At 42.7% G+C, this 14,836-nt stretch overlaps 1 protein-coding gene across 1 annotated transcript in view; it reads left to right on the forward strand.

The window, feature by feature from the left end:
• The window catches only part of IKBKB (inhibitor of nuclear factor kappa B kinase subunit beta), a 221,534-nt gene that overhangs the window by 49,220 nt on the left and 157,478 nt on the right, over positions 1–14,836 (forward strand). Inside the window, exons 5-7 of the mRNA XM_053718001.1 lie at positions 3,737–3,806; positions 4,094–4,182; positions 5,361–5,450. Coding sequence (XP_053573976.1) covers positions 3,737–3,806; positions 4,094–4,182; positions 5,361–5,450 — 249 coding nt within the window. The remainder of the gene's footprint in view (positions 1–3,736; positions 3,807–4,093; positions 4,183–5,360; positions 5,451–14,836) is intronic.

Raw genomic sequence — 14,836 nt, forward strand, 5'->3', positions numbered from 1 at the left:
CTGAAGGTCCAAGGTACCTCCAGGGCGTCTATCAGAACCGCCTGAGGGTCCCAGAACCTCGAACCGTACCTTGGAAGCTTGGCAGTCTGTCGAGATGCCATGAAATCCAATTCTGGCTGACTGAATCTGAGAATCAGGCTGGAAAACACTTCCGGATGGAGTTCCCACTCTCCCGGATGAAAAGTCTGTCTGCTCAGGAATTCCGCCTCCCAGTAGTCCACCCCTGGGATGTGGATCGCCAACAGACAGCAAGAGTGGACTTCTGCCCACTGAATTATTTTGGTTACCTCTGTCATAGCAAAGGAACTCCTCGTTCCTCCCTGATGATTAATGTAAGCCACTGAAGTAATGTTGCCCGACTGGAACCTGATAAACTGGACCAAGGCTAACTGGGGCCAGGCCAGAAGAGCATTGAAGATCGCTCTCGGCCCCAGAATGTTATATGGGTAGAACAGACTCTGACTGAGTACCAACTCCCTGAGTCTTAGGGAGCCCCAGACTGCTCCCCATCCTAGAAGGCTGGCATCTGTTGTCACAATCACCCAAGATGGTCTGCGAAAGCAGGTTCCCTGGGAGAGATGATCCAGAGACAACCAACATTGAAGAGAATCTGTTGTCTTCTGCTCCAGTAGTATTCGGGGAGACAAGTCCGCATAATCTGAGGTGGAACTGAGCAAACGGGATGATGTCCATTGCCGTCACCATCAACCCAATTACCTCCATGCACTGAGCCACTGATGGCCGAAGAGTGGACTGAAGAGCTATATACATATTGAAGATCTTTGATTTCCTGACTTCTGTCAGAAAAATCTTCATTGATGAGGAATCTATTATGGTTCCCAAGAAGGTTACCCTTGTCCATGGGACTAAGGAACTCCTTTCCAAATTTACCTTCCATCCTTGATATCGCAGGAAGTATAACAACATTTCTGTGTGGGATCTTGCTTTGAAAAGATGGCGCCTGGACTAGGCTGTCGTCCAGATAGGGCGCCCATGCAATGCCCTGTAACCGAAGCACCGCCAACAACAAACCCAGAACCTTTGAGAAAATTCTGGGAGCTGTGGCAAGACCGAAGGGCAAAGCCACAAATTGGAAGTGTTTGTCTAGAAAGGCAAACCTTAGAAACCTGTGATGGTCCCTGTGAATGGGAACATGCAAGTACGCATCCTTTAAATACGCCGTTGTCATAAATTGACCTTCTTGGACCAAAGGGAGAATGGAACGAATAGTTTCCATCTTGAAGGACTGTACTCTTAGGAATTTGATTAGACTCTTGAGACCATTTTGAGCAACCCCTCTAACCTCTTATCCCTAGGATCCTTAAAGGAACAACTATCCTGTATGGGAATAGTAGGTCTCCCGGCTAGAAATTGTCCTTTCCACCTTAGATACCGTCTGACGAGATTCATTGAAAGCGTCTGCTATGGGTAAACATCTCTTCCAAATATAGGAAATGGAGAAAAAAGGGATATCCGTTCCCTCCCATTCCTTAGCAATGATCTTGGAAACTCGATCTGGTACATCATAAGATTAACAACAACCATAGTGTCGTTGTTGTCCTGAGTAGCTAAAACCTCCTTAAGTAACAGACAGAGGTGTTTTAGCTTAAACCTGAAAGATACTACTTCAGTATCAGCAGGAGGAATTATACTGTCAGAAACTGAGATTTTATCTTCGGATGCTACCGAAGTATCCTCTTCCTCAGGCCTGGGAGGGGACTTCTGAGATAGCAACAACCGTGACAGAAACCTCGCTCACTGAATGTTTAGTTTTCCTCTTGCGCTGTCCCTGCAGCATGGGAAAAGCCGACAACGCACCCGAGACCATCTAGTACTAGAGGGAAGCGATGTCTTGCAAGGTACCTCCAGGAGGAGTCGTGGAGGAAGCCAGGGCACTGGTTGAATGGACGCTATGTTTTTAGGACACTTGAGGAGAAGGCTGCAGAATATATTGAACATTGTCATAATGCATCTTGAACAGCATTCGAGACAATGTTGGCTCTGAAAAAGAGGTTAATCTCTGAACTGTAAAATCCTCTCGTACACGAGAAACAGAAAAGTTTTATTATCAAGCATAAAGAATATGTAACATCTTTATTCACATTTTGATCCAATAGAAATTGAATATCCTAACTAGAGTTACTGTGTCTTTAAATGTTAAAAGTAACGTCCTTATTCTGCTTTACATCTATTCAATTGATATTGGATATGTTAATTAACATGTTGAAGGGCCTGACTTTAAATGTTAAAATAAACTTCTTTATTTTTCCAAAAAATAATTCTGTAACATATAATTCAGACAATCCCCAGACCTCAGCTAAGTCCTGTTGAGATGTCTGCTTGCCACCGGATGGGAGACTAACACATAGTAAGCATCCGGACTCCTTAATAATGCTTTTAATACGGAATGTGAAGCCTCTCTGCTGCGTGACATAACGCAGCAGAGGAGACCCACCATCGCTCTCCGTTGCATCGGGATAAGGTCTACGTAAAAAGGCGCGCAAACAATGTCGCATAGCTTAGCTCCGCCCATCGTGGGCGTATCCAGATAAACCTCCCGGGCGGCTAAAACTTTGTAAAGATAGAGCCGTCGGAAGAAATAACACCCATAATGGCGGTTTTAAGAGCTAAACCTCCCAGTCGGCTAGTAATGTAAATAAAGCCGTTGGGAGTAGGAAATTGCACCAAACATGCATAATCTAAGGCTAGAAAAATAAAGCCGTTGACAAGGCTAACCTCCCGGTCGGCTGCTGAATTAAAATAAAACCGTTGGGAGTTGCTATCATACACCAAACATAAATATAAGAGCCACTTCTCCACGTCCCCAGTGCCTGCAGTAACTGCCCTATGACTTATCACTCCTAGGGATAATGTCATCTTGTGTCCATGTATGTAATAAAGTGCCAATTTTTCTGTGTACATAAAACTTAGCACTTACCTTAGAAATCTGCCCGGCAGTAAGGCAGCTCACCCGGCTAGCGAGGTCCTCTCCCTCACATTGGCCTGTGGAAACAAAAAGTACTGTGTATTTCTCCCTCAGACTTTCACAAACAGGACAGCATACAATCTATGAGAGGCTCAGTGAGAATTATGTCCCACAAGTTCCCATTGCTTTAAAGCCACCACTGCTCTACTGAAGAGACTGATATGGACTACGGCTACACCCTAGGACAAGCAGCACAATCTTGCACTACTTTTAAAAATAATAAACTCTTGATTGAATAATCTTATCTAACACCTAATTTACCACCTCCTTGCACTTAACATAGGCAAAGAGAATGACTGGGTTGAGAGGGAAGGGAGGTGATATTTAACAGCTTTGCTGTGGTGCTCTTTACCGCCTCCTGCAGGGCAGGAGTGGTATTCCCAATAGTAATTAAGATGATCCGTGGACTCATCGTGCCATTAAAAAGAAAGATAGATAATCCCTTTATTACCCATTACCTAGTTTTGCATAACCAACATGGTTATATTAATATACTTTTCACCTCTGTGATTACCTTGTATCTAAGCCACTGGAGAAAGCCCCCTTATTCAGTTCTTATAAAAGACTTGCATTTTAGCCAATCAGTGTTAATCGTGAGACAATATATATCAGCCAGCACTGTAATAGATTGTTACAAGAGTGAATTAATGGTATATGTATGATATAGGTATTTATCGGATTATTTGAGGTATCTGCGTATGGGGCATTATTAGGTGGTTTTTTTGCTTATCATTTTGCTCTTCTTTTTAGTACCTGAACCTGTATGAAAATTGCTGTGGACTTAAGGAGGGAGCAATACTGACCCTGCTGTGTGACATCTGTAAGTATTTAGACTGTGCTCATAAACACACACACATATATATATATATATATATATATATATATATATATATATATATATATATATGTATATATATATAAAATTATAAATATATATATATATATATGTCTATACTCAAGCAGACAATGACCACACTTTTTGCTAGCGAATAATCTTCTACCTCTTTTATGCTAAAAATACTATTACAACACTCTCTAAGTGAATATTGCTTCTCTCTGACTTTATTAAACAGTATTAGTCATATTTTTATCCTTTTTGTCCCTTAGCTTCTGCACTCCGGTACCTTCATGAAAACCGAATCATCCACCGAGACTTGAAACCAGAAAATATTGTTTTGCAACCAGGAGAGCAAAGGGTGAGTTCTCGCCCCAGAGAAAGGCAAATTAGCTGCTACATATACAGTTCTTTCAAGCATTATCTTAGCATGAGAAGGGTGGACTAATAACCAGTATGTGAATGCTTGAAGAGGAGTCTGTTAATAGATAGGACTAAGTAGTAGGACAAAAAGCTGATGAATGAGATTTAAAGGGACGTGAAACCCAAATTGTTTCTTTCATGATAGAGTATTTACTTCTTAACAATCTACTTTTGTTTTCTAATTTGCTTTATTCTCTTGGTATTCTTTGTTAAAAAACATACCTAGGTAGGTTTAGGAGCAGCAATGCTTTACTGGGAGCTAGCTGCAGATTGGTGGCTGCACATAAATACCTAGCCCTCTTTACTGTGCCTTTAAGAAGACAGATATAAATGAGCTCCTTAAATGATCTATTGGTTACCATGTGTCAAATAGCAGGGTCATTCAAACTGCAGCATACTTATTATTAAATGTGTGATGAATTCCTGCTTTATGCTTTTTTTTAAAGGGACGGTGTACTGTAAAATTTTCTCCCCTTTAATATTTTCCTAGTTCTCCATTGTACCTGCTGAAGCATGTTAAATTAGTATAAAAAGCAATTTTGCCTTTTTATTTTTGCATTTGGAATAGCTGCTTTAGCTTGTGGTATCCCCACCTATACTGAGAAAAGCTTTGTAAACACAGCTTAGTGGGAGGTAGTAGAGACAAGTAAAAACATGTTAATTTTCAGTTATTCTTTATTGGGCTTTGATATACAGTCAGAGATTTAAAAAAAAAAAAAAGGGAGCATGTGTGTATAGAAAGTGGTACAATAAATGCAAGCTCAGCCCATTTTGATAAGTTATAGTGTCAAAGAACAAAACCAGCTATTTCATATACTAAAACAAACCTAAATTAAGTACTTATACTTTTTATACTGCTGGTATAACAAGTCACTGGAAACACATTAAGGAGAAAGCAATTTTACAGTACACCTCCACTTTTAGCATTTTTGAGGCGTTTATTGACTAAAAAGCTATAAAGAAATATACTTTTAAAAAGTGTATATGGAATTTTTAAATATTTTGTTAATTTGAGTATTTCTTTGAGTATCAAATGACTATAATATCCTTTTAAGAAGACCGACAAAACAACCTGAGAGAAGCTGGGTATTGTCAACAATATATCTTCTTTTCCAGCTAATCCACAAGATTATTGATTTGGGATATGCAAAGGAGTTGGATCAGGGCAGTCTGTGCACATCCTTCGTGGGAACCCTGCAGTATCTGGTGAGTGACGAACATCATTTGTTTAATACCAAGGTCTGCAGTAATCTGTAGGCAACTGTCTCTTCTTTTAATTTAATAGGGCTTAGCTAAGTATGTTGTATATCCCGCCTCTTCATAATGAACACACACATTACTAGTCATTCATTATACAGCCTGACGTTTTATTTAAAGAGACATATTACATATGTTAAATTACTTGAAAGTGATGATATATATATATATATATATATATATATTTACACACACAATATAAGGACAATATAGGTATATTAAAATGCTTGAAGGTTGATTAACAGTGGCAAGGAGAAGGCTGAGGTACTACACCAATTCTTTTCTTCAGTATACACTAGAGAGGAACCAGTGGAGGATGCTTTGAAACAAACTAGAACATGCCAGCCCATACCATTAACTTGCTTATCTCTAGAGGATAATAGGAAAAAACTGGATAATATTAAAGTGAAGGTCCATTTTGATGAATTAGTGCCCGGTTTTATTAAAAACAAGGGCACTTTAATTCATCAAAATTGACATTTCACTGTTTTCTTCAAAAACTTACCTTTTAATCCTGGCAGCCGCTCCAGCACTTCCTCTGCCCGTCACAAGCCGTCTTCGTGGGTCAAAAATGACGAATCCGGCTCCCTCCAATCACAGAGTTGCACCAGGCTAAGATTCCCCCGGAGGGAAGCTGTGATTGGAGGAAGCCTGATTCGTCATTTCTGACGTTTGTAGAGGCTTCCGACGGCTGGGGGAATCGCTGGTGCGGCATTCAGGATTAAAAGGTACATTTTTGAAGAAAACAGTGAAATGTCAATTTTCATGAATTAAAGTGCCTTTGTTTTTAATAGGTTTATTAAAAACCGGGCACTAATTCATCAAAATGGACCTTCACTTTAAGGTAAATAAAACTCAAGGCCCAGATGGAATACACCCAAGGGTTTTACGGGAATTTAGCACTGTTATAGAAAAACCTCTACACTTAATTTTTCAAGAATCATTATCCTCGGGTATAGTACTCCAGGACTGGCGTAATGCTGATGTAGTGCCAATTTTTAAAAAGAGAAGCAGGGCTGATCCAGGAAGCTATAGACCAGTTAGTCTGACATCAATAGTGGGAAAGATACTTGAAGGGATTAAAAGGGATTATATTGATGAGTATATATGTGTAAACAAGATTATGAGATCAAATTAGCATGGTTTTATGAGAAATAGATCATGTCAAACTAATCTAATTAGATTCTTCAAGAAAGTAAGTAAAACTATATATAAAGGGGAATCAGTTGATGTGATATACTTAGATTTTTCAAAGGCGTCTGATACAGTGCTACCTGAGCGATAAATGTACAAAATTAAGGCACTGGGAATAGCTGAAAATGTTAGCTTATGGATAAATAACTGGATAAAATACAGGGAGCAACGAGTAGTAGTAAACTGATTAGTACTGGTCCCTGTTTTTTTTAAATATTTTTATTAATGACGGGTCAAGAATTAATTAGCAACATCACTTTTTTTTGCAGATGATACAAAGTTGTGTAAGGTCATTCATTAGGTCAATGCAGGATGAAATTGATCTATAAAAATTAGAAGAATGGGCAGGTAAATGGAAAATGAGATTTAATTCTGCAAAATGCAAGATTCTACATTTTGGAAGTAAAAATAAGCAGGTTTACCTAATATTTAAATGGGACTTGACTTGGCATAACAGAGGAAAGGGATTTGGAAATAGTAATAGATAACAAGCTAAAGATGAGCGCACAATGTAGGGCAGCGGCTTCTAAGGATAATAAGATACTAGCATGTATTAAAAGAGGCATTGATACAAAGGAGGAAAGCATAAGTCTGTCATTATATAAATCCCTGGTAAGACCTCACCTTGAGTATGGAGTGCAGTTCTGGGGACCAATCTCAAAAAAAGACATTGCAGACTTAGAAAACGTTCAGAGAAAGGCCACCAAGCTTATAAGGGGAATTGAGAATTTAAGTTATGAGGAGAGGCTAAAACTGGGTCTATGTTCTCAAGAAAAAAAAGGTGCTTGAGAGGTGACATGATTACTTTATATAATATATTCAAGGCCCATACACAGAGATGTCAGAAGCTCTGTTTATTCCAAGAAAATTGTTTCTGACAAGGTCAAAATTTAAGGCTGCAGGAAAGGGGATTTAATCTCCAGCAAAGTAAATGTTTTTTTACTTATAAGAGCAATCGAATTCTGGAACTCATTACCTAAGGAGGTAGTAAATGCTAATACCTTAGATACATTTAAAAATGGTTTAGATGAATTTCTAGCTAGAAACAGAATTCAGGGATATAATGTTAAATGGGTCACCCTTTTTTAATGGGATTAATTTAAGATCAACTGGAGCTTTTATTGTAAGTATATTAAAGTGAATGTAAAGTTTTATGAATGAGTGCCCTGTTTTTAAAAATTCAATTAAAAACAGGGTGCCAGGTATCAGACTGAGACGAGAAGTGCAAAAATAATCACACCTTTATTAATAGCAAAAAAATATAAAATGTTCACAAGTCATAACAAGCCAGGATTGAAAACCAGAGCTGGTAGTCAGACGAGCCGAGTCAGGAGCCAAAGCGAATAGTCAGACGAGCCGGAATCGGGAACAAGGAGAACAGCAGAGTCAGGAACAAGCCAGGGATCAGGAACCAGGAAGGACGTCAGGCAGCCAGGTAATACACAGGAACTCTCACAAACAGGTCTCAGACAACGCAAAGGCAAAGCATACTGAACAGATGCCCTTTAAATAATAAATGATGACATCACAATTCTGAGACTGCATCCTGTCTCACATGGATGATGCACAACAGTCTGGCCATAAAAGGAAGAGGAGGAAGTGAGCAGCATCCCCCACAATGCACCAAGTCAGGAAGAGAGGTGAGTAAAATGGCTGCCAGCAGCACATGTCAAACACAACAGGGAAAAACCCTGACAGTACCCTCCCCTCAACGACCCCTCCCCCGCAGGAGGACAAAAGGCTTATTGTGGAAAACGGGCATGGAAGGCACGGAGGAGGGCAGGAGCATGAACATCAGAGGAGGGAACTCAAGAACGCTCCTCCGGACTGTAGCCCCTCCAGTGAACCAAATACTGTACACGGCCCCTGGACATACGAGAGTAACAATAATGCTGCTTACCTCATACTCCTCATGGTTGTCAACAAATATAGGACGGGGACGAGGCAACACAGTGGTAAACCGATTACAAACCAATGGTTTCAAGAGGGAGACATGAAAAATATTGGAGATGCGCATAACAGGAGGAAGGTCAAGAGCGTAGGCCACAGGATTAACCCTTCGGAGTATTCGAAAAGGACCAACATAACGGGGAGCCAATTTATTGGAAGGCACACGAAGGTTCAAGTTGCAGGAGGACAGCCTGGAACTTTTGGCGCTGCATAGAACAATGAAGGGAATCCTGTATCTGCACCCACGTGGAACGAAGTTGCCGGAGATGCTTCTCCAAAGCCGGAATACCCTGAGACATGAATGAATCGGGCAACAAGGATGGTTGAAACCCATAATTCGCCATGAACGGGGATAACTTGGAGGAGGCATTAGTAGCACTATTCCGAGCAAACTCTGCCCAAGGTAACAGTTCAGACCAATTATTGTGGTGATCTGAGACATAGCAACGGAGGAACTGTTCCAGAGCTTGATTAGACCGTTCCGCAGCCCCATTGGATTGAGGGTGATATGCTGAGGAGAAGGAAAGCTGGATCCCCATTTGAGCACAGAAGGAACGCCAAAATCTGGAGACAAACTGGCTACCCCGGTCCAACACTATCTCCTTGGGTAACCCATGTAAACGGAAGACCTCCCGGGCAAAAATTGAAGCAAGCTCCTGAGCGGTAGGCAGCTTCATCAAGGGAATGCAATGTGACATTTTAGAAAAACGGTCAACCACCATAAGGATAACAGTATTGCCATTGGAAACAGGGAGCTTGACAATGAAGTCCATGGAAAGATGTGTCCAAAGACGCTCACCATTAGCAATAGGTTGAAGAAGACCCACAGGAAGACGTTGAGGAGTCTTATTCTGTGCACAAACTGAGCAGGAGGCAACATACGCAGCAACATCAGAACGAAGACCTGGCCACCAGAATTGTCGAGTGACAGACCAAATCATTTGGTTCTTGCCTGGGTGACCTGCGGCTTTAGGATAGTGGTAAGTGTGCAAAGGTTTAGTTTGAAGATTCTTAGGAACAAAACACTTACCACTAGGTTTCTCAGGCGGTGCATTGGTTTGTGCAGCCAGGATCTCCTCCCCCAAGGGAGAAGTCAAATTAGTACGTATGGTAGCCAAAATATGATCAGGAGGTATAACAGGAGTAGGTACAGACTCCTCCTTGGACATTGGCTAAAATTGTCGAGAGAGGGCATCAGCCCTATTATTCTTACTACCAGGCAGGTAGGAGACCACATAATTAAATTGAGACAAAAATAGCGCCTATCTGGCCTGTCGGGCGACAAACGTTTTGCTTCAGATAGATAAGTTAAATTCTTGTGGTCACTAAGAATGAGCACTGGCACGCTAGTACCCTCGAGAAGATGCCTCCATTCCTTGAGTGCCAAAATTATGGCCAGTAGTTCCCTGTCGCCAATTTCATAATTGCACTCTGCTGGAGACAATTTCTTAGAGAAGAAACCACATGGATGCAAGGAACCGTCAGGCGTAGGACGTTGAGACAAGAGGGCACCTACTCCAGTCTCAGATGCATCGACCAGTCTTAAGACTATCAAAGGCCTCAATGGCAGTAGGGGACCAATGGAGTGGATCATTCTCTTTACGGGTCATGTCTGCGATAGGTTTGACCAAGGAAGAAAAGTTTTTAATAAGCTTTTTATAGTAATTGGTAAACCCCAAAAAACATTGAATAGACTGAAGACCAACTGGGCGAGGCCACTGCAGAACTGCAGATAACTTGTCAGGATCCTTGGAGAACCCTGCAACGGAGATAACATAACCTAGGAAGGTTACTTGAGTCTGAACTCACATTTCTCAAGTTTACAAAACAGGCCGTTCTCACGTAGTCTCTGAAGAACCCGTGTAACATCAGAACGATGAGCCTCAAGTGTGGGTGAGTGTATGAGGATGTTGTCTAAGTACACCACAACACACTGTTGCAACATATCTCGTAGGACATCATTAATAAATTCCTGGGAAACAACAGGAGCATTACATAGGCCAAAGGGCATTACAAGATACTCATAATGCCCGCTCCTGGTGTTAAATGCTGTTTTCCATTCGTGACCCTCCTTAAACCTAACGAGATTGTACGCTCCTCTCAAATCAAGTTTAGTAAAGACCGTAGCTCCCTTGAGGCGGTCAAAGAGTTCCGTAATGAGCGGAATAGGGTAAGCATTCTTAATGGTAAGACGATTAAGACCCCTATAATCGATACATGGTCTTAACTCGCCACCCTTTTTCTTCACAAAGAAGAAGCCAGCCCCTGCAGGAGAGCAGGATTTGCGGATGATCCCCCGCGACAGAGCATCAGCAACATACTCCTCCATAGCACAATTCTCTGCAACAGACAGAGGGTACACCCGGCCCCGAGGAGGAATGGCTCCGGGATGCATGTCTATGGCACAATCGTAAGACCGGTGAGGAGGCAACGTACCGGCACGCACCTTGTCAAACACGTCTCGGAACTCTCGGTACTCCTCTGGCAATTGAGATTCCTAAGAAGTGCACAAGACTTTAACTGGTTTCCGAAGACAAGTGGAAATACATTGCGGGGACCACAACAAAATTTCAGACCTGCGCCAGTCAAGATTGGGATTGTGCTTTTGGAGCCAGGGATAACCCAGAACAACTGGAAAATGCGGAGAGTTTATCACTTGGAACTGGAGGGTTTCAAAATGGAGAGCCCCAACAGCCATGGATAACGGAGCAGTTTCGTGAGTAACGAGTGCGGGCTGAAGGGGCCTGCCATCAATGGCCTCAATAGCAAGCGGAACGGACCGAGGCAAAACAGGAATGGAGTGCTTTGATACAAAAGCACTGTCAATGAAATAGCCAGCAGCACCGGAGTCAACAAGAGCCTGAGTGACTATGGAGGAGTCCACCAAGGAAAGGACAACCGTGACCAAAGGTTTCTCCTTAAGCGGTTCCGGGGACAAGGATAAACCACCCAAGGTCTGCCCCCGACAGGACCTTAGGTGTGAGCGTTTCCCGGCCGTGTAGGACAAGACTTCAAAAGGTGGCCCTGTAACCCACAATAGAGGCAGAGCCCCTGCCTCCTCCTAAAGGCCCTCTCCGCCGCAGAGAGACGCATGAATCCCAACTGCATCGGCTCAGCAGTACCTGGTGACTCGGGACCAGGAGGCATGGGAGGAGAGGGAGGCATGGGTGGGAACTAACGCACAAACGCATAGGAGACAATGGAACAGGAGGCTTATGCAAGTGCTCCAAGAAAGAGGGCCTTTCTCTGAGTCTGATGTCAATTAGAATAAAAAAGACACCAATGCCTCGAGATCCTCTTGTAAATCTCTGTCAGCAACTTCGTCTTTAATCGCATCAGAGAGCCCATGAAAGAAGGCTGCAACAAGGGCTTCATTGTTCCAACCTACCTCTGCGGCAAGCGTACGGAACTCAATAGCATACTGAGCAACAGATCTTGTACCTTGCTGAATGGACTTGAGTCGTTTAGCAGCAGAGGAGGAGCGAGCCGGAACATCAAATACCCTTCGAAAGGAGGCCACAAATTCAGGGTAATTTAAAATCACAGGTTTATTTGTCTCCCACAAGGGATTAGCCCAGGCAAGAGCTGTGTGAGAGTAACGAGATGAGAAATCCCACCTTAGCTCTGTCAGAGGGAAACGTCTGAGGTAGCATCTCAAAGTAAATGCCCACCTGGTTCAAAAACCCTCTGCACTGAATAGGATCGCCTCCATATCGCTGAGGTAGAGGTGCAGAACCGGACATGCTCCTGGTAGCAAAGGTGCAGCAGCGGAAACAGGAGCAGCCATAACATGCGGGACACTTTGGTCCAAATGTGCAGTGCGAGTCAGCAGGGTTTGCAGGGCTAGTGCAAATTGATCCAAGCTGTGATCCTGTACATCCATCCTGGAAATGATGGCATGTAAAGGTGGATAATTAGCAGCATTCATGGATTCATGTCCTTTGCGTAATGTCAGGGTGCCAGGAATCAGACTGAGACGAGAAGTGCAAAAATAATCACACCTTTATTAATAGCAAAAAATTATAAAATTTCCACAAGTCAAATAACAAGCCAGGAGTCAAAACCAGAGCTGGTAGTCAGACGAGCCGAGTCAGGAGCCAAAGCGAATAGTCAGACGAGCTGGAATAAGGAACAAGGAGAACAGCAGAGTCAGGAACAAGCCAGGAACCAGGAAGGACGTCAGGCAGCCAGGTAATACACAGGAACTCTCACAAACAGGTCTCAGACAACGCAAAGGCAAAGCATACTGAACAGAGGCTCTTTAAATAATAAGTTATGACATCACAATTCTGAGACTGCATCCTGTCTCACATGGATGATGTACAACAGTCTGGCCATAAAAGGAAGTGCAGGAAGTGAGCAGCATCCCCCACAATGCACCAAGTCAGGAAGAGAGGTGAGTAAAATGGCTGCCAGCAGCACATGGCAAACACAACAGGGAAAAACCCTGACGAAGGGGCATTTTCATTCATTAAACTTTACATTGCAGCGGTTCCCCCGCCCGCAGCTCCTCTGTACTTAGCACTTTAATGACGAAACCGGCTTCCTACAATCATGGTGTGGCCTCACAAGATGGACGCTCTGGGGTGCACGCCATGATTGGGGAAAGCCGGTTTCGTCATTGCTTGAGGTAAGTACAGAGGAGCTGCGAGCGGAAGACCACGGTCTGTGTTTGCTAAAGAAAAAGCTAAGTATTTAACAAAAAACGGTAGTAGTTTCAAAAACCGGACACTCATTTATGAGACTTTTCATTCACTTTAAGATTTGTATAGATTGTACTCAATGGACTTCTATCTTTTTTCAGCCTCATCTACTATGTTACTATATTTAGTAAATTCTGATTGGACATACTCTCAAGAGAGAAAAATCTTCTAGAAATTAATTAGTAATACTGCTATTGAGTGCATGTTGGTTAGAAAATTCTAAAGCTTTATGTTAGGAAGACTTAAAGGCCCAGTGTAGGGCCTTTTACATTCATTTTTCTTTTACAAGGTATGACGAGTCCACGGATTTCATCCTTACTTATGGAATGTCGCCTCCTGGTCAGTAGGAGGAGGCAAAGAGCACCACAGCAGAGCTGCATATATAGCTCCTCCCTCCCCTCCCACCTCAGTCATTCTCTTTGCCTGTGTTAGTGATAGAAAGAGGTAAAGTGAGGTGTTAGTTTGGATTCTTCAATCAAGAGTTTTTTATTTTTAAATGGTGCCAAGTGTACTATTTTACTACAGAGCAGCGTCTGGAAATAGCCTTTTAGGTTATGGGAACTAGTGGAGTTTTTAGCTTCACTGCGCCTCCCATGTTTGTGCTGCTTCTCTGTGTACGGTCTTAGAATATTAACTAAGACCCTTCTACCTTCACAGGATATCAGGAGGAAGAGTGGACCTCTTGGCACTGTGAGATTATCATGCTGTTCCTCAGCATGGAGGTAAGTGCCGTTCTTTATTTCTGGGGCTCTGCAGCGTATCCCAGAACTGACTGTACTCTGCCTTTTTCTGTGAGGGTTTATGGGCTTCCCCTTGCAACAGGTGTGGGTTGTCATTTTTATTGAAAATGGGATACTGACATGTTACACTTTTCCCAACTCATCTGGCATGAACAAATAGGCTTAGAAGCGCTGGGAGCTGCGTTAGATTCAATTGCTGACGCAACGGGCGATTCACTTATTATGTTAGTGCGGAGTTCACTACATGTCCTATGTGCTTGCTAACATGGAGGAGTAACTTGTGAATATGGGGCTGACGCTGGGAGTAATGCCGGAGTCGGAGGGCGATAAAATACTCTTTATCGGACTCAGGTGTGTGGCGGTACTCAGTTTGTTTTTTCCCGGGGGGTGTTGTGTACGCCCACGAAGGGCGGGGCCTAGTTTCACGCGTTCAGCCGCGCAGTTAGTTTTTGATGAGGTGTACGGATCGGCTGCATTCCTTACGGCTCCTAAGTCTGCTTGTGGCTAGTATATACAAGCGATCTTAGGCATGCCGTTTTAGAGGAGAGTTCTTGGTCAGTGGAGTCGGGTAGGAGCCGCAGCAGAGCTGTGGCGAGGTGACTGTTAATTTTGGTGTTCCAGTGGATAGGGATGCACCGAAATGAAAATTCTGGACCGAAACCGAAAATTCAGGATGCCCTTGGCCGAAAACCGAAACCGAAAATGACCTTTTTCCAAAATGATTTTAAAATAGGTTTTTTTCTATAAT

Source organism: Bombina bombina, chromosome 6 (assembly GCF_027579735.1).
Source record: "Bombina bombina isolate aBomBom1 chromosome 6, aBomBom1.pri, whole genome shotgun sequence".
Classification (NCBI taxonomy): Eukaryota; Metazoa; Chordata; class Amphibia; order Anura; family Bombinatoridae; genus Bombina; species Bombina bombina.